Source organism: Dama dama, chromosome 8 (genome assembly GCF_033118175.1).
Source record: "Dama dama isolate Ldn47 chromosome 8, ASM3311817v1, whole genome shotgun sequence".
NCBI classification, from domain to species: Eukaryota; Metazoa; Chordata; class Mammalia; order Artiodactyla; family Cervidae; genus Dama; species Dama dama.
The window spans coordinates 37,844,296-37,869,233 of NC_083688.1; the positions used below are offsets into that span (position 1 = coordinate 37,844,296).

General features: G+C 37.6%; 1 protein-coding gene across 8 annotated transcripts in view; it reads right to left on the reverse strand.

Annotated features, from left to right (window-relative positions):
- Window positions 1-3,320: 3,320 nt before the first annotated feature.
- PIKFYVE (phosphoinositide kinase, FYVE-type zinc finger containing) overlaps window positions 3,321-24,938 on the reverse strand; it is a 76,710-nt gene continuing 55,092 nt past the window's right edge. For 7 of the 8 annotated variants that reach the window (XM_061148878.1, XM_061148879.1, XM_061148882.1 and 4 more), the window contains 14 exons: window positions 22,641-22,701; window positions 20,957-21,094; window positions 20,031-20,151; window positions 18,249-18,344; window positions 16,640-16,723; window positions 15,795-15,892; window positions 13,661-13,825; window positions 12,225-12,284; window positions 11,387-11,563; window positions 10,344-10,447; window positions 9,285-9,413; window positions 7,917-8,178; window positions 7,421-7,495; window positions 3,321-6,618 (listed from right to left, as the gene is read on the reverse strand). In XM_061148878.1, the coding sequence (XP_061004861.1) occupies window positions 6,503-6,618; window positions 7,421-7,495; window positions 7,917-8,178; window positions 9,285-9,413; window positions 10,344-10,447; window positions 11,387-11,563; window positions 12,225-12,284; window positions 13,661-13,825; window positions 15,795-15,892; window positions 16,640-16,723; window positions 18,249-18,344; window positions 20,031-20,151; window positions 20,957-21,094; window positions 22,641-22,701 (1,686 nt within the window). In that variant the 3' untranslated portion in view covers window positions 3,321-6,502. The remainder of the gene's footprint in view (window positions 6,619-7,420; window positions 7,496-7,916; window positions 8,179-9,284; window positions 9,414-10,343; window positions 10,448-11,386; window positions 11,564-12,224; window positions 12,285-13,660; window positions 13,826-15,794; window positions 15,893-16,639; window positions 16,724-18,248; window positions 18,345-20,030; window positions 20,152-20,956; window positions 21,095-22,640; window positions 22,702-24,938) is intronic. The other variant, XM_061148883.1, reaches the window with a different exon arrangement.

The window sequence follows — 24,938 nt, forward strand, 5'->3', positions numbered from 1 at the left end:
TGGTATACTATCATCTATTCTCATTGTTTCAGATAACAGGATTTCAATTAGGAGACTAGATCTTTTTAAAAGTCATTTTTAAAACAGTTACAAATAGGAAGATCCCCTGGAGGAGGAAATGGCAACCCACTCCAGTATTCTGGCCCCAAAATCCCCATGGACAGAGGAACTGGCAGGCTACAGTCCAAAGAGTGGGACACAACTGAGCATGCACAGCAGCAGCCCCTTAGAGAAAACACTGTATCAATAATCTGACACAGCATTCAGATACACTCTACGAAATATCATCTGACGTGGCTTCTGCTTCTGGCCAAGGTGAGATACTGGGGACCAGAATTACCCTCCTGTCTGAAGCAATCAAGAAAACCAGGCAAAATATACAAAACAGAAATTTTCAAGATAGGGGTAGATATCAGCCAATCAAGGACAGGAATCCTGGAGAGGAAACAAGTCCTGAGTGTCCTCAGTTATGTCTGGAAGGACCCTGATCTGTTCCTTGGGGTAAGGAGATAGCTGAGAATCCTGGGAGACCAAGACCCTCAGTTCTGAGGGCAGAGTACTGAAGAGGAGAGAGGTGCACAGAGAGACCTGGAGATCCGCGGGGGATGGGTAGCCCGCAGGACACTGATCTGACACGCATGAAGACTACCAAGGACAGGGACACAGCTGTCCAGTTGGCCCTCGTTATCTTCGAGGAAATGATTCCAGACCACCCACAGATACCAAAAGCCACAGTTGCTCCAACCCTTTGCAGCTGACCATCCGTATCCATGGATGTAGAACCCAACTGGTATCTTCATTTCATTGGCTTAGCCACTTCATATAGAGCAGCTGGTTTTTGAAACAGGGAAAGAAAAAATATTTCAACAGGGTAGTAAGGAAAAAAAAGACCCTCTAACTTAATTTCACTAAAACCAACATCTCTAAAGTAGGCCTATTCCTATCCACTGTATAACAACTCATTTATTTTTTGTTTTTGTTGTTTTGTTTCTGTCGGAATGACAAAGACAGTATAGACAGTCTCCAGATATCCAGCACCCTGTTTCTCCCACTACTTATATCTTACATTTATTAAAGTACAACTGTCACAATAAAACAATGTAGAAGCATTATTATTAATTCAAGCCCACACTTTACTGAGATTTCTCCAGTTTTTCCTAATGTCCTTTTCTGACGGTCACTTATTTGTACAGCCTTGACAATACTATTCCAGTGATGTTATGAACAGAAAATGTATAAAGCATGTGCTCTTTCAAATGAAAAGCTTTTAGTGTTACCCTCATTTGTAAAAAAGAGTTACACTCATCGAAAAATATTGCTATTTCCAACTTAAACTTCCAAATGAAAACTACATATTCGAAGATGTAACACACTCTTGGAAAAGAATAACTTAGAAGACACTTAGGACTCTGGCAAAGATTTGGGGAACTTGGGTTTCCCTAGTCCCACTGGTCCCTCTAAGGGCTTCAAACTGCTCTCCTAACAGATTTGGAAATCTTAGGATCAAGTGCTTCAGAGCCCTCTACTGGCCACTGCTCACCACTGCAACCTCATTTTGGTTCATTCTTGACAACAGCAATCTGCCTGAAAATATCTTCCTCCACCAAGGATATGAGAGAGGGCAGCTTTCACCGCACCGTGCTTAACGCCACATAAGTGCAAACAATGTCCTAAAGGTGAGAATTTATACAGTTTAAAAAAAATGTTTTCAACTCTGCCACACATAATGTGGCAAATTTGAAAAATGTTAAAGTAATAATCAGTAAACAACCACCAATCGGGGCCAAATTCAAGACAACTAACTCCAAAGATGTGTTAAAGGACATTGACTACAGTAAAATGATCTTTTCATAAATTTTATTTTCAATTAACAAGTCAGGAAAAGATATAAACTGAAGAAAATTTTTTCAATTAAAAAAAATTAAACTTTCAATAGGTGAAGACAGAAAAAATTCCTAGATCAGCAACTTGTAATTTCCTCATGTATCTTATTCATGTCTATCAGTTTCAAAAACACTTTACTCAGATCTCTGCCTCACCTTTCTTCTCTTTTGCTTTGGCCTAAGACATCAGAATGCATGCTCTAGAACAAAAATTTGGGGGGAGGAGGCATAAATTGTTAACAAGAATGAAATCATACCAAGTATCTTTACCAACCACAATGGAATGAAATGACAAATCAGTAACAGTAGGAAAACTGGGAATGTCACAAAAATGTAAAAACTGAACAACAAAATACTGAACAACTAAAAGATCAAAGAAGAAGTCACAAGAGATTTAAAAAAAAGAACAAACCTTGAGATAAGTGAAAATGTAAACAAACGTATCAAATTTACGGAGGCAGTGAAAGAAGAATTAAGAGGGAAGTTCATAGATATAAATATGCACATTAAAAAAGATCTCAAATCAATAACCTAACTTTATACCTCAAGGAAACCAAGAAAGGAGAATAAACAAAACGCAAAGTGAGCAGATGTAATGAAATAATAAACATTAGAGCCGAGATAAACAAAACAAAGAATAGAAAAACAATAGGGGAAAAAAATCCAATGAAACGAAAGGTTTTCTGCCACAGCTGGGGGTTTGGGGAAGCAGGCGCAGGCAGCCCGGGCACTCCTGGGGGCAGGAGCCACCTGCTCTGTCCAGGGGCTCTCACTGTTGTCAGCTGAGGCCCAGACATGGTGGGTGGGAGTTGCCGTGCTTACAGCCGCAGGATGCAGTTTGCTGGATCCTCTTCAGGGACCCTGTGAAGAGTGGGAGCAACTAATATCAGAGCCCGCCTGGAGATGGACTCAGCTGTTCCCCGCTGGGCAAGGGCTGAGCTTTCTTGAGCGCCCTAAGGGAACACAGAAGAACTGAGGAAAAGGAGATGAACAGAAAAGGCCAGGCCCCTACTGGGTGAAGTGAGCCCAAGGATTTAGCAATCCCCTTTCTTAGATCTATAGTTAGTTAGTTAAGTCGCTCAGCCGTGTCCGACTCTTTGCAACCCCATGGACTGCAGCCCACCAGGCTCCTCCATCCATGGGATTCTCCAGGCAAGAATACTGGAGTGGGTTGCCATTTCCTTCTCCAGGGGATCTTCCCGACCCAGGGATCGAACCCAGGTCTCCCGCATTGCAGGCAGATGCTTTAACCTCTGAGTCACCAGGAAAGCCCTTCTTAGATCTATAGAGAAGGGTTATTTATTAGAGAAAGGCTTCGATTCTCCCAATAGAAGTAGGACAGAATGAACAGAGGGCAACACAGCTGGACCCGGGCTAGGCTTAGGCACCAACTCCTATCTCCTTTTGTTAATTTCCTCAAGCAGATTCAAAACAAAGTGAAGTTGATTCTCAGTTTATTGTAAGTTCTCTTTTTACAGTGTTAAGTCTCCAAAAGGTCAAGGCAGTTTTATCTCTTAAATAACATGTCAATCATATAAAACAGCCGGAACCAAAGTAGAGAAATATATACAATATAATACACTAAGTATTTTCAATATTGTTAATAGGATTTTTCATATTAAATTAAAAGAGGCTATTCTGATTTACAATGTCATTTCTCTCACTAAAATGAAACCTGTCAAAGACATAATGTACATTTTTCTTTTACAAAACCAGCAGAGCAGCATTAATGAAACTGCTCATGATTGTAATTTTTATTTTTCTATAATACAACTGCACCCGTGTTACAAAAACAAACAAAGAAGGCATTGCACTAGATGGTTTGAATACTGCTTAAGTCAGTATGTTAACACTTGAGGAATAATGAATGGCCTAGTCGGTTTTACCACCAGGCTCATTCAGAAGGGTTTGTACTCTGCTAGCTAAAGCAAACTTTCTGTAGGTAGATAACTTTCCTCAGCAGTTTTATATAAGTCCACCATTAATGGGTAAAAAGCCAAGGAGAAGTTAATGCCACAAAAACCAATACAACCCTACTATTTACAATACCAAATAAAAGCCAAAGCTAGAAAACCACTCACTTGCTGAATCAAGAAAACAATTATAAGTAGGACATTCTGTATGAAAATTTGAGTATCTATAAATTTAAAATATTCAATAGACTACAAAAGGGCTTGCAACAGTTTATTCCCCTTATTTTTCTCAGGCTTGGGTAAAAAAGAAAAAAAGGAACAGGAAATCCTTTATATTTTTAGTTCTGATGGCATTAAAACAGTTTATATCTGTAGGTAAGATTTTTATACAATGCAACATGTTTACATAGCTTTCTTGTGCTACTATCAACTATTCTCAGAATTTGTTTTTTATGCTACAGAAGAAAGTATTAAGATTCCTTCCTCATTCTTAACTTTTCAGCATCAAGGTTCTCCAGGCCTCGATGGGGAATTCAACAGAGGTAAACAGTCACTCAGTGCCTAACACTGAGGATACAGTATTTGAAAAGCCTTATGTATCTGGTAGTGGCCTAAATAAGAGCAGCAAGAGGCCAGGTATATACAGTTCTACCACTCATGACAAATTAAGTTTTATATTTTCCCTTCATTAACACAGTTTTAAATGGACAGACCACCCTTGCAAGGAAACAAGTATTGCTTCAGATTAAATTACATTGGAATTTTTTAGCCACAAAAATACCTAAGCAACAGCAGTACTTAAAAAAATAATAATAATAATTGGTTCTTCAAGTCAAGGGCAAGGAAACCAAAATCAAGAAGACGCATTACTGTCAAGACCTATTCCAATGGAGCACTCAAGCTGTACATACGGTACTGAGACCAAAAGAGAGAAACAATCTGATTGCATCTGGGGGAAGACACCTGCTCCTGGAAGTGTTCCTGACTAGAGGTGTGAGCAATGGACAGGGTAAACAACCCTAAGTATCTTGACACACAAAAATAAACAGAGACGCAAGACATGTTTACATTCGAAATGAGATGCAGTATCCATTGTTCCTGGACACGAGACGGGTGAATATCTTCACATCTTCCAGTCCTGGACTGGTCTTTGACATCAAAACCAACATCAGGGCTTTGTATTGTTCGAAAGGCACACCGTATGTTTTAAAAAAAAAAAAAAATGCTTATCATCAGATCAGTCGAAGTCCTTGGTCAGCTTGTTTCTAGCGCAAACCATGTCTCTAATAAGCACCAAACACCAAATTAATGCTTTCATTTTCTCAAGTAAACTTTCCAAAATGTTCCTATTTCATAAACTTAAGTCTCTGTAACTGGAATGTATCCAGACTTTTTCTTATTATGTGAACGTTGCAAAACAAACATGCTACTATGGGAAGCCTGACAGAGTGGAAACCTTAAAATGTTATAAATCCCCAAATTAGCCTTATTATGGAAAGAAGCCAAGAGAAAGTGTCTGGGGTTGTGTTGTTAGCCATAGTTTAGTACTTCTGATCACTTTTTAGACAAACAAAAACTATTAAACAAGGAGTTTCTCACTAAGAATACCTTATTTCTTAACATTTCTCAACAGTCAGAACTGGCCTAGAAATTCGTACAGAAAGTTAGAGAACAAGGATGTCCTACGGGAAACATCTTAATTTTATAGATGCTACATAAATCACCAGTTATACCTATAGTATACTGTAATACACTACAGGTCCTTTACCTCTACAAAGAACAGGCGAGTGCTTCCCTCGCCCAATTTCTTGGATCAGGCCTAATTTTTCTTTTTAGATTAAAAATAATCTTCCATTAATAATTATCCCTTTTGGGATTTAGTCATTTTAGACTCATTTAGTAATATCTCCCTGAAAGTGGGAGAAAAACCTAAACTATGAGCATGTGCAGACAAGTGCAGTTCTGCATATTACTTGCACAAAAATTGTAACCAGGCTTAAAAAACAGCTCCAGAAAAAGGCCTGAAGTTAATGGCTGTGGCCTCCTGTCACCCACAGACAAGAAGTGACGGAACTTCAAAAATATCAAACATACTTGAAAACAGGGCAAGATAGAGAACACAAGAGGATTCCCAATTTAAGTCAAATTCCTCAGCAGAACAAGAACAGCTTGCATCCATCTGTTTAACTGGCCACTGATAGAATAATTCAGAATTGTTTTAAAGTTTCAGAAATTCTGATAATAGGTAAACATTAAATTGTTACATAATAAACAAGAAAAATTCACCAGCTCTACCAATCTTTTCCAGATAAAGACTGTATCCAATGTGAGAGTCACAATCTATGAGACACTGTTTGCTTTATGGGATTGTCAACAAACATGACAAACCATTGTTCAGCCAATCTCATCTCCAACCATACATTTGTCCTCAGCCCTTTGAAATGAATCCAGATTTCAGCTTATGCGAACAAAATATTTGTGCAATTTCCCAGCCCACGGATAGCTAACTTGTGGGTATCAAAAACCAAAGTGCAAATCCATGGAGTTTCAACCCTTCAGCCACAGATGGCCTACCCAACCTCAGAACTGAAAGGCCTTTGCACGCTGTGGTGAATGTGACGAAGAAATAAAACATGTGGCTGACTTGTGGTCCTCTGTCTCCAGGCCCCCTCTCCTCCTGGCCCGTTTCAGAGCACGTGCTTCATCTCAGCAGTTCAGACCCAAGCCTGTCCAGTGGTCTGGCACCATCAGGAAATACTTGTCCATGGCTTCACAGAATCTAGTCCTGTACAACTCCGGGGAGACCACGGTCGGCATTTTACCTGGGATTACAAAAGGGCAAAGGGAAAGAAGGAAGCTGTTATGTAACTGACCCCATCACTGACTTCGACAGCTATGTTCTTTAATGTAAACGAACATAAAATGCCATGTCGTGTAAACACACACACTATGACGGGCTCAGAAAAAAGGGAGGGAGCTCATTGTGCGACATGACAAGGGACAGGTCCTTCCTGGTAGAGCTTTTTTATTTTAAAAGACGCTCTTGCCTAGAAATGAGAGAGGTCTGAGCGCACACCTGGTGCTCTCAGTGCTCAGAGAACATAAAGGACGTCAAGCGTTACAACAGGACTACCTCCTGTTCAGGAACTCTGGCCCTTCTTTCCTTTAACTTTTCATTTTGAGAACCTCTGGTTTCTTAAGAGTTTCCCAGATGATGCACTGGTAAAGAGTCCACCTGCCAAAGCAGGAGGCACAAGAGAGGTGGATTCGATCCCTGCATTAGGAAGATCCCCTGGAGTAGGAAATTTCAACCCACTCCAGTATTCTTGCCTGGAGAATTCCATGGACAGAGGAGCCTGGCGGGCTACAGTCCAGGGGGTCACCAAGAGTCGGACACGACTCAGCATGTAGCAGGCACTGCATCTTAACACATATTTAAGATCCCATATTTCCCCATTTAAACAATTCCTTTTATTATTTGATCATTTTGGAAATGATGATAAAGTCAAAGATAACCAGTTATGTTTTATCATTTTTTCTGAAGTATCCATTTGTTATATGTTAACTGATGAGGAAGATAATGAGAACAGTTTAAACAGTAAACAGAACAAAAATTCTGCTCACCTTGTCCTCCTAAAATTCCTGTTGATTTCACAACCATCTCAAGCTTTTTGTCCCAGGTAAATGTTCGGATATAATCTGTCGCAGGGGGTGAGATTATCAGTAAAAGCTCTCTTAATAAATATAAGCAGATAACAATCACAATTACCACTGCTATTACTTCTACATTAGTTAACACTGAGTGCTGGCAATATTGTAGGTGCAGACAATATGCCAAGGGTTGTCCTAAGGGTTTTTCACCATATTAATTCTTCCAAACCTCATAACAACCTCACAGGGCTTCATCTTAAGTAAATTCCTAAACAGAGATATTTTTGACAAAGATAATGAAAATGAAAAATCTGAATAAAAGTACTAGAACAGAACTATTATTTTTTAAATTTCAAATGAGCCTGTGAAAACATTCAGTAAGCTATTATTACACCAGGTTCAGTATAGTCTTCAAAGATTACTCTGGTTTCAATCATGAACTGCCCATAAGGCACACTCATCGACCTACCTATAATTCCAACTACTAGCTCATTGCTGGTGTCATCTCGCCCAACTAGCAAAGAATAGTCTATAATGAGGTGGCTAGAAAGGAAGTGGGAGTCGCTCCGGATCGAGGCTCTCAGCACAGCTTTGGAATGAGAACGGATATACAGAGGGTTGTCTCGAACCATCTTTAAGAGATTTTCATCCAGAAGAACAACATCACAGCTCTCTTTCCCGGTATCAGTTTTTACATTTCGATTCCTAAGTGAACCCTTCAAATCAAAAACCTAGCAGAAAGAAAATTCTCTGTCATTTATGTGAGTTGCTACAAATGGTTAATTAATATAATTAAATTTAAAAGGCAGAAAGCTTCCTTGTAGCCACTACCCTTATAAACACTTTAATATTTAACTTTAAAATTTATAACTTATGTAAGTCATTGAATGCATACATTGCAATTGCATAATACAAAAAGCACATGGTGATATAACTGTATCATATGAAACTAATAACTAGGTACCCAAATATTCAAATATGTCAGAAATATACTGACCCATTTAATCAACTATAAGAAACATTAACAAGTAACTCCAAAAATATACTGCTGAATCATAAAGCAGTTTGAAAAACAGATGTAAACAGTCTTAGGAAATTTCAAGTTTGATATCAAAACTGTGCAATTATAAAGGATGATGCAGAAGCAACAGCGTATTTCTAGGAACTTCTAGACAGTAGGAAAAGCAATGCTAGTCAGGGGACTTGGGAACTAGACCGGTGGAACCTGAGGTGTATTCTACAGACCACTGCTAGTCAGTTGTTCCTGACTCAAGATGAGAGAAAAGCTGGTGCTAGAATGTAAACTGATTACATCATTAAACCTACAGTTTAGTTTAGCAGTTGCTTTTGTCATAGCAAGACTTTCTCAATGAAGAAAGCAGTACATTAAATTACATTCTTAAAAAAAAAAAATGACCTTCTAGTACATGCTCCTAGCTCCACAGACTGGAAACAGTTCAAAGACCAGCACATTTTGTTCTAGAATCTAGACTAACTTGAATTCTAGGAAGAGTGGTGAGACCTTGATAAAGTATTCAATTCCTCTGAGCCTCAGTTTCTCCATCTTTAAAATGGCCAGACCCATTGGATCTGCCTTCTTACTCTATAATTCTGTGTTTCTAGGATATTGGTTATGTTAAATTTTAGGACCAGTCCACAATATTCCTCTTTATTCTTTCCTAAAAGGTTCAGTAACTCAAAAGTTAAAGCTGACCTAGTGACCAAAGTTTAATATTTACTGTCAAATACCATGTTATTCTCTAATTCATTACATTCAGGAACCAGAAGTACAAAGGGATCCAGCACCTTAATACTTTGCGTGGTTCATTATCCGTACCTGTGCCATCTTTCTCCCGTAGAAAAGATTTTCCATGACAAGGAGATCTAGCTTCTTCTCAGTGTTGTTCTGAGAATTCTTATAACCAATTCTGTAAACTCCAAGAATCTTGGCCAATGCAGTAGGCCTCTAATTCAGCAAAGATAAAAGTAATCTCTTATCAAAAAGGATTACTTATGAATGTTATGCTTAGTGAAGTAAGTCAGTGAAAGATAAATATTGTATGATATCACATACATGTGAAATCTAAAAAATATAGAAACGAATGTACATGCAAAATAGAAACAGACTTAAGAAATATAAAACAAGCTTGTGGTTGCCAACGCAGAGAAGGAATGGGGGAGGGACAAATTTTTTCTATGAGAATAACAAACTACTGTGTACCAAACAGAAAAGCAACAAGAATATGTCATATATTAATATATAGGGAATTATAGCCATTATCATATAATAAATCATAATGAAGTAAAATCTGCAAATACAAATCATTATTCTGTATACCTGAAACTAATACAATAGTGTAAGTCAACTATATTTTTTAAAAGGATTATTTATAATTTAATATCAATATCTGGATTATTCATGTATTATCCAGACAAGATTTTCTATTGATATGGTCAGAAGACCTTAAAAGAAATTCTGAATCTATAATGCAAGTAAAGCAGCAATGCCAATAAAATTATTAGATCTTTAATATTCTCCCAAGGGATAATCCTTCACAATTTCTAAAATTCACAAATTTTCTTATGACATAATTTTTCCAATAAAAGGCAACAAACCCATAAATGGAAAAAAAAAATCTACATGACTCCTTCATATTCTCACTGGAAGGGTCTCTGTTTAATGACACGTGGGCAAACTGCACACACACACACACACACACACACACACACACACACACACACACAAGTAGGGAAAAGTTTGAAATTCCTGCTTTCTGCCACACCTCAAAAGCACAATTCTGTTCACTTATTACCATAGAGAAAACTGCCCTTAGGACTTTCAGGATGTGAAATGGACCAGTAAACTCTAGTTACAGATCAGGGTTTGGGTTTCTACCTTTTGCTGAACGGCATTTGTAATGTAATTGAAGTAGTGTGGTGCGAAGTCAAGAAAAGACTGGACTTCCAGACGAGGCATTTGCTTCAAAATGAATCTGTCATCTAAAAGGCAAAAATTTCACATTTATTCAGTTGCAATATTTACTGAGGTAATCTAAAATAAATCATTCTAAGAATCCTAAATGACTTGCTCACTTCATGTTTTGAAGGGATATTTTCTAGATGATAACACTGAGAAGATTTTGATCAGAACATAGTTCTCAAGTGGAAGGTTTGGAAGGGCTTCTGAGCATCTATATAGTCAAGAAAACTCTACATTTGACAGTTACACACCTGAAGTCATAGCTAGATGATTTACTTTTTAAAACTATCAAGTAAAGTGTTACAAACTCCTTTGTTAGCAACCCAGGAACTAACAGTCATGAAAGCGCCTATCAAGCACATCTTTCCTGATGCATTTTCTCAAGTAACTGCACTTTCAGTGAGTATGGAGAACTCAACGTGTAGTACAAATGGTCACAATCTGCTGTAAACTTCTGCAGGTCAAGGACTTGGCCTTCCAGTTTTCAAGTCAAATGTTTCTATTTTTATCTTTCTCCCATCAGCTCTGAGGTACCTTGTGAGTTTTCTAGATGTTCTCTGTTACTATTTACATGTGGAAAACTCTGGACTAGAAAGAATTTAGGGATTTGATCAATGCTTGTCTTTCATTATACACTATACACCATGTATTTTTTCAATGTTCTTCTTTCATCCTCTCAAGCATTAAAAGAAAAACATGTTTGCTAAATGACACATCACATTACCTCAGTTCAAGGGATTCATAAATTACCCGAGGGAAAAAAGATGGATGCCGCTTAATTGGCAAATGGTCAAAAAGGCCTTGGAGAAGGAAATGGCAACCCACTCCAGTATTCTTGCCTGGAGAAATTCTTGCCTCCAGTATTCTTGCATGGACAGAGGAGCCTGGCAGGCTACAGTCCATGGGGTTGCAAACAGTCGGACACAGCTGAGCAACTAAACAACAGCAAAAAGGCCTACCTTCAGTAGCGTAAAAGGCAGCTCCTGATTTGCCTCCTCGGGCCTGCCATGGAGAAGAGTGAGAAAGGGAACGAATGAAATCTTCTTCACTGCTGCCCAGAATCACTTCTCGCATCTTATGAAACTCTCCCGCATAGTAGAGCCGACAGTAAAACTTGGCATTGGCATCTGAAAATTCTATAAACAGAAATGTTTTTAGAAAAAAGCTCTTCTGAATCAGAAATATCTTTTCCTTCTTGCCCACTCCCACCCCCACACCAAATGCAGGCATTTAATTTTCTCCATGATAGTATTTTTCATGTTAAGTCTACTACAATCCTGTTTATCACTATTCTGTTATCTTCAGGAAGGATTAAGAGAGTACCTTAGGACCACCCTTACATATTTCTAGGAAAAAAACATAAAATAAGACTCGGTTCTAATTTTATGCTGGTTACAGCATTTTCATTGTTGTATGGTTACATCCTAAATTTCACTGTATGTGTTACTATTCTGGGTAACAAAACTTGTACACACAATTCTAGATGCCTTGGTAAGCCTCTGTGGCTCTAAATTATACAAGAACAAATTATTTAAACCTTATACATCTAGTTAAATTAAAATTTATAAATTAAATTATATTTCAATTAAATTTACAAATAGATTTCCTTTTAAATAATTAAATAATGTATATGTTATAAACTAAATCTAGATGAAACAAATGCTCATCAGCACAAAGACTTAGTATTCATTTCAAGAGATAGGATATTTATTTAGTGTGAAGCTAGGAGCTTCAAATAATGGAGTTTGTTCAATTATAGTCCTGGGTCCCCAAACCAGAGATTTATCTCATACTTACGAAGCTCCACATGAGGATTTGTAAGTTGTTTCTTCTGTGTATCTCCTCCATCTACTTCATCTAAAAGATTTAACATCATAAGTAAAGCCAAAGTTTTAGGCAGTTATCAGCTCATTTTGTGTATTCTTTTTCCCTGATACAAACTAAAAACTAAGTCAATTAGTATTATCCTAGTCAAGCCACACTCAAGCAAGCATCATGTATACAATTAACTGTTAATTATTACGATAAAAATGTATGTACCTTTTGAAAGATCAAATTTTAGATTAAAAATCAGAGAATTCAGATTGAAGAATAATTTTTCTTATAGTTAAATAATCCCTATGATAGCAATAAACTTACTCAATTCTAACATCAAGACTTTCTGTGGCTATTTTACCAGAGTTTATGACCAGTTTTTCCTGTGTATAGAGTAATGTTTTCCCAATATTCTGAGATGCTTTCTTTATCGTATACTAAGATATATAAAATATACTAATATCTACTTCAGAGCTGTTTTTTTTTTTTTATTTTTTATTTGACTAATGTGTCCAGGCAAACTTATTGCCAATTATTGTGGAGTTGTAATATATTTTCATTCTAATTACTGTAGAGTTGTAATATATTTTAACATCTAGAAGAACAAGTCATCCTCTAAGTTTCCCATTTCAAAATTAATTTTTTCAAAGCACCAATACCTTCTAAGGATCACAGCCTATAGAATACCAAACACAGATCTTAAATATTAATGAAAAGATATCATGCAGTTTCTATTTTCTAAACTACTAATTCATGCTGTAACCCAGGGGTTGCCAAACTACTCCTCTAAAGGGCCAGATGGTAGGTATTTCACTCAGTTGCCGCTACTCAACCTGCCAATATAGTGGGAAAGCAGCCAGACAGTAAGTAAATGAAAGGGTGTGTCTGTGTTCCACCACAACTTTATTTACAAAGACAGGTCAGCTTAGTTATCTGACTCCTGGTCTAACCCTGTATTCAAATACCATCAGGGAGACATATTTTTTTAAATACCTAAATGAAGGTGGGTATCAGTAGCTTCCACCTTACAGAGACTGGAGAAGAAAGGGGATGTCTGAGAGGGCAATGGGATGACCTCTCAGTGTATTGAACATACACTGTGAGCTACAGGGTGAGACAGATGCGTAATGTCACTTAGTCCTCAGTAAACCTTGGAAGACACTGCTTTTCCACTTTATCGGTACGGCAAGTAAGGATTTCTGATTCCTCCACCTGGTAAGTGAGAACAGTGATACCTGAAACCAGCTGGATTCTCCCAGCACCAGGCTTTTCCCACTTGACCCCACCACGGTGTGAGAAGAGCGGGAAGGCCCTGGTTTCTGCAGCAGAAGCATCTACTTAAAGCTATAAGGAACATAACCAACTGAAGTAAGTAAATCCAAGCCTAGAACAAGCACATTTGGTCTCCTTCAACACACCTTGAGGCTCAATGCCTTGATTCTCCGTCCCCTCCTTGCCCGTCTGCCCCACTTGGTAGTAAGCACTATCTGCTCCACGTAAGGTCTCTCTCTTCTGGGAAGAGAGGTCAGGGCTTTTCCCTGCTGTCCCTCGGAAGAAGGACAACATTCCAGAAGCCTTTTTGGCTAAAAATAAGAGGTAACATATTAAGTACCGGTCACTGCAGGTAGAAAAATAAAAATTTTCAATTCATTCCTGTGTAAGCAGTAACCATTATATGAAAGTAATAAATAAGAGTAACACTGATAGATTCATTTGCACAGATTATTATTCCACATGGTTTATGGGGGCTTTAGGGGACAATCAAGCACTCTTATTATCAAAAACAGAAGAAAAGCAATGTTCAGATAGCTACATATCAAAATGTGAGAAATTATTAAATACAGAGAAAGACTTTAAAAAATTTTGCAAGGCTGTCACAGTATCTTAAGCAACAAGTTTAAGATGGGGCTAGGTTCTTATAGTATTACAGTACACCTCATTAAACTAATACAGAACAGTATTCCAAGCTACGAGGATTCAGTTAAAAGTAACATATTTATATCATTTGTGTTCCTATATTTTAACACAGCAAAGTATATAATTTGAGTTTTAGCATTTTTCAAAAATAAGTAGTACAGGATGACAAAAGATATCACTAAAGCTTGCTCTATACTTTTATTCTTCCTTTTGAGCCTCATCATATCATTAATACATATGATCCTAATTTTGGGGTAGCCTTTCCCTCCTCCAAGGAATCTTCCCAAGCCAGGGATCTAACCGAGGTCTCCTACACTGCAGGTGGATTCTTCACGAGCTGAGCCACGAGGAAAGCCCAAGAATACTGGAGTGGGTAGCCTATCCCTTCTCCAGCGGATCTTCCTGACCCAGGAATCGAAACTGGGTCTCCTGCATTGCAGGCAGATTCTTTACCAACTGAGCTAGCACAGAAGCCCTTTGTACATTTACTATTAACAAAATCCACACCAAATCTCAATCATTAAGTGCTTACTTAGGGTAGCAGACACTATCAGAGTCTCCTCAATATCCAATCCCACCTTCTTCCCTTCTAACAGAGGTCCAGTTTTCTTTGGGGCAGCAGCATGCAGTGTTAAGGAAATGAATCATGATTTGTACAAGCTAGCCAGGACAATGCTGCTCACCACTTTCTCAGTCTCCTTTACAGGAAAGGGTGGCCATGAGACTCAGTTCTAACCAATGAGACTGAAAAGAAAAGGGAATTTCCTAATAAAAGGGAAGAGCAGAAGCTTGTACCTCCCTTCCTTCTGCCTCAAATGCAGACATTAGGTGGGACATCTCTGACCACGAGTAAAATTTAAGAGAATCAAAGAGAAACTAACCCCTATGTTGTCATGACAAAGCTAAGTGGCTGAACCAATGCCTGAAACTGCCCACCTGCAGATGTTCCTATTTTAGAAAAATAAACTATCCTTTGTGTAAGCCCCAGTAGTCATTTGAGTTTTCTGTTCAGTTCAGTCACTCAGTTGTGTCCAACTCTTTGTGACCCCATGGACTGGAGCATGCCAGGCTCCCCTGCCCATCACCAACTGGGTTTTCTGTTACTTGTAGGGAATATTCCTAACTGACAAAGTCAAAGAGACACAATTTCAAATCCCTGCTCCCCACTACCTGTGTAACCTTGAGCGAAATGCTTAATCTAGGTCTTAACTTACTTTCTGAAAAATGGAGATATGTCAAATATGGGGTTATTGTGGGAATTAAAGGAGATAAGACATGAAAAGTTCTTTTCACAATGCCAACAATGCTGCAAAAACAAACAAACAAAAAACTGATGTTATATTTTTTATGCTGCATGCTTTAAACTGAAAGCTCTAGCCAAGAAGGCCAATCCTGTTTCTTTTTGCATGGACCTTCTTTTTGCATGAAATGCTTCTAGGCATTTCAAACTCAAAAACTTAAAAATCAAAGAAAAGTGAAATAAACACAAAAGAAGATATATAAAAATTTTACATCCATATTATATTTCAAAGATCAGAAATAATAAGTCCTTGCCAGATGGCATTTCTTATTTAATGTGTTTTCTTCTCCAAACCACAATTACACACACAAGTACTTCTCCACTTATAATCTTACTTGGTTGTGGTTCTGCGTCTACGGCACGGTTTGTCTGTCCTCCACTGATCTCAGGTAATCTAATTGGGCTGCTACTCTTTGGTCTGCTGTCTAAAGAACTAAAATGAGAAACAGAAGAAAAGTTGGTTTTACATGATTCAGACACAAAACAACAAGTATTCTAATTCCTGTGTGAATCTACTTTCCACCTAACCCCACCCACAATATCAGAAATCTGGTTCATAATTTATATAAACACAGGTTAGCATGGAAGAAAGTCTTGAAATGTATACCAGACTTTTAAGAAAACGAAAAATGTTAAAGCTATAAGAGTATAGGGTCTTAAAATATTTTTCTCAAGTCTATCAGAGCTATATTATAGCACCCACAAGTCAATGGTGACAATTATGACAATTTCTGTCTCAAATACCTAAAATACTGAAAATACTTAAAGAGCTGATTTGGCAGAGGTTTGCTTTGTTTTTTTAGCTGTTAAGATCTTTAATTATTATGGAAAACTCTTAAATTATTTAAAGTACAAAGCTAGGCAGTAGTTTACCAATTTCAGAAGTTAGTATTTTTTAAATATTAACAGCAAAGAGAACTTAAAAACTTAAAAATGTAAATATGCAAAACACTTTGAACTTCTATGACAATTATAAGAAAACTGCAACCTAGTGGACTTTTTTTTAAGGTCTTTTGCTATACCCGAATTTTGTTCTGTCAATTACTGGTTAAAAAATGAGTGCCACTGATTATATTCTAGAAACTTTTACATCAACAATAAGCTGTAATAAAACTGAAATAGGAACACCTAGAAAATGATACAGTTCAATTAAAATAAATTTTCCTCAATCACAGATCACCTGTTTGTTGGAAGCCCTTCTTCAGCACTGTTCCGCTGAGTGGCTTTGGACAATTCCTCTAAGGCATTCCGGTATTCTTTACAGCTTAGGATAGAAACAGGTTGAAATATGTTAAACATTGAGGTCTTTTTTTAAAGTAAATCATATGCTTTAGAATAAGCTTTGCATTATAGAAACACAAACATTATAAGCATCCACATCTAATGTACTTAGACAAATACATTAGAATTAACTAACAAAAGTTATCAAGTAGAAGCTTCATGAAGAAAGTCAATATATTCACCAAAAAATAATACAAAATATAATCCAACACACCAACCAGACTCAATATACTAAACAATGATTGTGAAGGCCTTCATACTAACATTTAGATCAAATGCCTTCCGGGGTTGAACAGCTAATTGACAAGTATGAAACTTCACCATTTAGTGTAATAGGAAAGGGACTTGAGAGTGCTTTTCAACTTAAAAGTACTCAACTTTAAGGAAAAAACACTGTTTCTTTTTAAGGTTGCACTGTCCAACAAAATCCAACTAGCAGCCTGGGAGCCCTGATTTAGATAAATCAGATGTGAGCATGTATTATTTTTCCAAGATATTAGAAAAAGGTGACGTCAGCTAGAAAACCTGCTTCCTAATAGTACAAAACACATGTTTTTTTTGGTTGACTTTCCCGCTTTTCATGTAGTATAACTAACCAATAAAATGAGAAGCAAATACTTCATGAACATCAAAAGGCAATGATAAAAGAATGTATCATATGGAATCTTCTAAAGGAAAAAATTCCTTATTATCCAAATAGTAACTCTAAACTCCATAAATGGTGAAGTCTATAAATCTATCTTATTTATTCCTTATACCCAGTACCTAGTATACCACACATTGCAACATTCAAATATTTGGTGAACAAGTGGACAACTTGTAACCAATATTAAAAATAAAATTTTAATTTCAATGTCTTTCAATACGGAGAAAAACTTTTTTTATTAAACATCTTAGATTCTACTCAAACTAGGTACTATCACTGCCAAGACATCATTAAGATTAAAAAGCTTTGTTATTTTAGACACGATATATAAAGATTTTTAAACAGGGGTCCTTCTTTAGGACACATAACTGTGGGCATGTAAATGAGTTAAGGCATAGGAACAGCATTACTCCAAAGAAACTTTACCTTCTATGTGTGGGAAGCAGGAAGGAAGTGAATGAAGAATACAAAAAAGATATTCAGAGGATATAAGGCAGATATGTTCCAAGTATTATATCAATAAATAAACCAAAGGAAAGGATACAATGGACACGTATTATAATATAGAGAATGGACAGAGGATATAAGAATTAGCAAATAACTTGCCTAGTTAACTTAATTATTAGGAGCTTGCTTAAGAATCATCCTGTTAATATTTGGGTAAACAGTACATTACCAGATACAAAAAGAATAAACTGTCGCACCCAAAGGATATATATTCTGCACTTTTATTTACTACTTTACATTTACTTATATTTTGCTCTACTCTATGTAACAGAGCTCAACAATACAGCAATTAATAAACAAATACACATAAAATATAAAAATACAAACACAGGTGAACAAGGCCCATGAGTAATACCTGAGAGCAAAAGCGATGATGGAGCTGGGCTCCTTCTCACAGACTGCAATGGGCACTCGTTCATGCTCATACATTAGGTAGTGTTTATCTGGATCGCTGTTCAAAAACAAATAAATCAGAACAAAATTAGCAAAAAACCACATATATGACCCATTAGCACAATTACAAGTAAATCTCAGGACAATTTTAAGTTAACTAAATAATGCACAATTACATGAACATAATTAAGCCAAAATGTATGCAGAACCTGAACGAACAGCCAAGGAAAAAAGATCAACAGAAAGTTTTTAAAGGCAACTGAAAATTATTAGAACTGTTTTTCAAATCAGAGGGTCCTGGAATCATCAAACAAAGTTTTCTACATTGGCAAGACAATGTGCCATATTTATCTCAAAAAGTATTTACAATGAATAGCAGAAGTTTAAGAGATTTTGTTCTACTATAAGTTTGAAAGAAAAGTCTTCTGGAAATTGTGGAAATGTACCACTAATCCAGCAGTAAAGGACATAAAGTATACAAGCCTGAAGCAGAGAAAACAGAGGCCTTTTATACATTTATACCACAGAACATACAGCTCAAGACATGAGCTCCTGAGAGCAGTAATTTCCCTTATTGATCTTTCTCTACATCCTGAGATGTAGACTCAGGTGACACTCAAGCTGACACTCCATAAGTTTAAACATTAACTGAATAAATAAATACAGAAGTCAGTTGAGAACAAAATTAACAAAGGTCCATCTTTTGGATACATCTGTTTCACTGGAGCAAGCATCATCAGCTGATAACCAGACATGTCAACCAGTAGAAGAAACACTCTCACAGCCAGCCTATGTTTTTCCCCCACTGTGAGAGAACCTGGTACAAACAAGATTACACAAAAACTTGCATGGGCCATTGCAAATCATCACCACTGTTAGAAAAGCACCATGTCCCAGTAAAGTACTGGGTCACTAATACCCTCATATACAATCAGCAATATGTTTTTATGATCATGAGATCAATTGTTGATGTTATTTAATCGCTAAGTCATGTTCAACTCTTTGCAATCCCATGAACTGCAGCATGCCAGGCTCCCCTGTCCTTTACTATCTCCCGGAGTTTGCTCAAACTCAAGTCCATTGAGTCAGTGATGCTATCCAACCATCTCATCCTTTGTCACCCCCTTCCCCTCCTGCCCTCAATGTAGCAGTATATCTTTTAAAATGTGTGTGTGTGTGTGTATATATAAGCAATTCGTTATTAATCTACTTATCCACTGTTAATATATAAAGACTACATGTTCCACAAAGTACATTATACAAAAAGACAACTCTTTTATGGTAATGGAGGGTAATTTTGGATTGAGAAATACATATATAAAGTTAAATAAACATATTTAAATATGGAGAGTATATCCATAGCTGCTGCTGCTAAGCTGCTTCAGTCATGTCTGACTCTGTGCGACCCCATAGACAGCAGCCCCCCATAGACAGCAGCCCCTCATAGACAGCAGCCCACCAGGCTCCATCGTCCCTGGGATTCTCCAGGCAAGAACACTGGAGTGGGTTGCCATTTCCTTCTCCAATGAAGGAAAGTGAAAAGTGAAAGTGAAGTCGCTCAGTCGTGTCCGACTCTTCGCGACCCCATGGACTGCAGCCTACCAGGCTCCTCCGCCCACGGGATTTTCCAGGCAAGAGTACTGGAGTGGGTTGCCATTGCCTTCTCCAGTATATCCATAGAGAAATCTTTAAAATGAAGTGAAAATAAAACCACCCAACAGCCACTGGCTTATATAATACTTACAAAGGAAACGGAATAGGATTATAGCTATTTCCTGGAAGCAAATTTGCAAAGATGGCTTTCATGGTTGATTTTTCCTTCACCTGGCTGTCTGTAGATCCCAGCAAATGTCCATCAAATACATCTAGAATGAAAAATATTCTACTTATATATTAATATTCAGGAAGAGTAAAAGTATAAAGTGTCAACTATATTTCTTTTCCTTTTTGGAACAGACATGGGTACACCATAATTACCGATTATGGTGTAAAATTTTTGATCTAGGAATAATGACTATCTAACAGGAAGCAACCATGAAGCATACACAGCTCTGACCCCGAGGGGTTTATTTTTTTTACATTTCAACATGTTTGAAGTTGAGATCATCCTGCAATCAATGGCCTCTCACCCTCAAGGGGCCAGGCAGCAGCTACGGTGAAATTACTGGCCAAGCATGCATGAACTCAGTCCCAGCTGTTCCTGTTGGCACTTCAACTCAGCTATGAGTACTGTGGCTATTACATCTGAGTTTAATTGCAATTTAAAAGTTATGTTTAAAGTTTGCACTACAATTAAGTAGTTGGTGCTTAAACAGAAAGCAAGGAAAGAAAGGGAAAAGGCATACATCTATTATTGGCGAAACAAATGTCTGTCATTGCAGAAGTGGTTGCAATTTTTCTTTCTTTCTTATAAGGGAACAATCGTGCGCTTTATGAGACTTAAGAAAATATTAATAATATCCCCAGAAAGTAGATAAAGTTGAATAGCATTTGTTACTGAGACAGTCAAGCAGTGCAACTGAAGAAGGGATATGGTAACAAGCTACATCTAAAGGAGCACTTTCAATGGTAAAAATTTTAAATCCCAAGGGCTGAGAAAGCATTGTGCCCCAGCACTCAGGGTGTTTGTCTCTACCGGACAAAGTACAGAAATAGTGACTTGACCTGTACCTTCAGAACTGCTGGCAGTATCAAGCTCGGGGGGCGCTCCCATGGCCTGCTCAGGCACGCCTTCAGGAGAAGTAGGCAGCTGGAGATGGGGGGAACTGGTGGAGCTCTGACTGGACAGGGTGGTCAAGAAGCGGTCCTCTAAAGAAAAGCACCATGCAAATGAGCCACTAAAACATCACATCCATTTCTACCTAATAACAATGTTTTTAAAATGCCAAAACCTTTTTCTACTTCATAAACCAAAGAATTTTAGCTTCTTAAATAAAGTTATATAGGTCGTTTCACAAATGAATTTCAGAAATTTTAGAAATGGATATAAAAATCCAGGCAGGTTAAATGACTCGACCATAATCAGATCTTAGTGACAGCAGGATGACCGGCAACCAAGTCTAGTACCGCTCCAATACTCCCTGCACTGGACCATAATGCCTGGGCTCCCCTAGGAGCTCAGCTAGTAAAGAATCTGCCTACAATGCAGGAGACCCCAGTTTGATTCCCGGGTCAGGAAGATTCGCTGGAGAAGGGATAGGCTACACACTCCAGTATTCTTGGGTTTCCTTGATGGCTCAGCTGGTAAGGAATCTGCCTGCAATGCAGGAGACCTGTGTTCAATCCCTGTATTGGGAAGATCCCCTGGAGAAGGGAATAGCTACCCACTCCAGTACTCTGGCCTGGAGAATTCCATGAACTTTTTATTTTAGCCCATAGGGTCACAAAGAGTCAGACATGACTGAGTGACTTTTCATTTTCATAATGCCTACCTAAATATTTTGTTCATTCAATTTAATAAGGAATGAAATTATGACACTATTGAGGGGAAAAAAAAATCACGTTTATTCTCAAGAGGGAAATTCACTTAATTACAATAGAAAAATGCCAAGAATTTCAAGTTGAGTTTCTATTCTACCAAGATAGTCTAAGTAAATTTCCCTTCCAATTTCCTACAATGATACCAAGTTATTCAATAAAATATTGAGGAAAAACAGCTTAAGTCTAGAAAAGATTTTAGCGATATAAAAATATCAACTAAGCTTTGTCTGATTTTTTTTTCCCACAAAACCAGGGACTTAACTGTAGCACAATCAAGACACAAATTCAGTTTCCTTTCATCTTTCTGTTCTTCCCCTAAAAAGCAGCCTTCTCTATTGATCATCTGGCTTCCCTGGTAGCTCAGCTGGTAAAGAATCTGCCTGCAATGCAGGACACCCTGGTTCGATTCCTGGGTTGGGAAGGTCCACTGAAGAAGGGATAGGCTAACCCACTCCAGTATTCTTGGGCTTCCCTGGTGGCTTAGCTGGTAAAGAATCCACCTGCAATGAGGGAGATCTGGGTTAGATTCCTGGGTTGGGAAAGCCCTGGAGAAGGGAAAGGCTACCCACGCCAATATTCTGGCCTGGAGAATTCCATGGACTATAGAGTCCATGGGGTTGCAAAGAGTCAGACACTACTGAGTGACTTTCACTCACTTCACTATTGATCATCTATTTCTCTATCCTAACTTAGGCAATGTAGTTTATAATAATCTTAAACTGACACTGCTTACAAATGCTTTACAGCAAGGAAAAAAATGTCTCTGACCAACTGCATCAGAAAAAATTCTCACAATTTAGTGTTTAAAACAACTTTTAGACTAAGAAACGTCTTTAAATTCAATGACAGGTGATCACCAGACTCAAGGACCAACCTTTTTCTCCGTTTGGAAGTCCTGGAGAAGCATTCCGTGGAGATGCATCCACTGCACTTATCTGTAGAGAAGGAAATATTCTGTTCTTAAGGAAATGTTAAAATCACACTAAAAAAATTTTTAACAAAGTGAATCTTACTCTTTCAACCTCTTAAGAATTATTAAAACTGATTCATTTAAAAATAACAATAAACCCATTACATATTACTATAAACAACACATTTTAATTAAAAACAGATTTTTTTAATTGGTAAAAGAGTGGCCTTGTTTTATGCTTTTACAAATACTTTAATGTCTAGAAGACATTAAAGTCTTCTTTTAATAAAAGACAGTTAAATTCCTCTCTGACTTCTGCATTTAATCTGTTGAGCTGTATTATTATGACTAAACTTATAAAGATAATCTAGCCTCACACAGTTATGTAGTTGAAAAAGGGAAATCTCTCAGAGCCCTTGAAAGGGTCTAGGACCTCTGGGGTCCTTGAACTACATTTTGAGAATACTGTTCTAAACAGTAGCTCACAGATTCAATAAAATTTTCAGGAACTACTTATGATTATCCATTAAGCCCAGCAACCTTTTGTTATCCATTGGACTTTCTCAAGTCCCATAATCCATTGATAAAATATATGTTTAAATGATTGTCAGCCCTGTGTACAATGTCATTAAAAGTCATTTCTTACATTGCTACTTACAATGTCCTTTGATTTGCTTACCCAAACAGAGACCTCCCTGGTCATCCTACATAAAATAACTCATCATCACCTACTCCCTTGGCATTACTCTCCATTTCTCGTTAATTTTTTCCTCATAGCTTTGCTTCCACTTGTTTTTTAAATGTTTATTGGTTCATCTGTTTATTGTCAGTCTCACAAACAAACATTCCATGGGAACAATAACTATGGCCTTCATCCACAAATGTGAACTTTCGTGTTCACGTTTGTGAACCCTGAGAGCCCTGCACTCAGAACAGTGTCTAAAAGCACTCAATAAGTATTTATCAAATGAATGAATATAAACACAAAAGCAATGCTACAGATTTTCAAATCAACTTTCAATCTTTCAAAAAGAAAATCATCTATTGACTGATTTTATATTTTCAGTTCCATGTCTCCATATTATAAGCAAAGGTCAGCACTAGCTTCACAGTTTCATCAGTAGGCAAACAGAAAGGCCTTTAGCAGTGTGTGAGAGTCATTAACAGTCCCAGACTACTTGGAAATACTAATAAATCATCTTCATAATTCTTATTCTCACCCAAACTTTAAAGAAAAGTGATTCCTACACAGTTATTTATGAGACAAAAAGGAGAATTCAGTGACACAGTGTTCCTAAATAATACAAAGATCTAAGGCACTTGGACCCATCATTCCATGAAAATACTCTGCTACAAGTACTATACACTTGTACAAAAGAAACATTCTCTCAAAAGCCCTCATGGTATCAGAATAGTAAGTCCTTAAAATATACTGACGTTAATTCATCTGTTCATGGATAGCACAGTAGCAGAATTTGGCGATGATCCCAAAGAACTGCGCACTCTGGGACACATACACACACACATACCACACACACCTTCAATCAAACATGAATCCAGATAATGTTGCAAAGGGATTCTATCATGTATGTAAGATCTCAAATCAGTTAGCCTTAAACTAGGGAAATTAAGCAGGTGGCCTGACCTGCTAATCATGTGTCCTTTAAATCTGTGTCCAGACGTGAGACACAAAACTCAAGAGATCTGAAGCATGAGAAGGATTCAATCCACTGCTGTAGGCTTTGAAGATGAAATGGGCCATGTGCAAGGAATCAGGCAGTCTCGAGGAGTTGAGACTTGCCTCTAGTCAAATGCCAGCAACGAAAGGGGGACCTCAGTCCTATAACCATTAGAGTTGAACTCTGCCAACAACCTAGATGAGCCTGAGAAAAGATCCTGAGCCTCAGATAACCACCCCGGCCAAACCTTCATCTCAGCCATGAGAATGAGCAAAGAACCCAGCCATATACTCTGCCAGAGTCCCAACACACTGTGAGATAACAGATTTATGTCTTAAGTCACTAAGTCTGGGGTAAGGTGTTAAACAGCAGGAGAAAACTAACACAGTTAGGCAAGGTTAATTAAACCACCACACAGAACTAACCTGGTACAGCCTCTTAAGAAAATCTTCTCACTTAAGCACAGAGATAAAGCACACCCAAAATTCATAGTAAAATAGGACTGTGTTACACACCCAGGGCATCCACACCTTCTCCTGTACAGCACCTATTGCCTCTGTGATGCTTTCCTCAGTGATGCCAG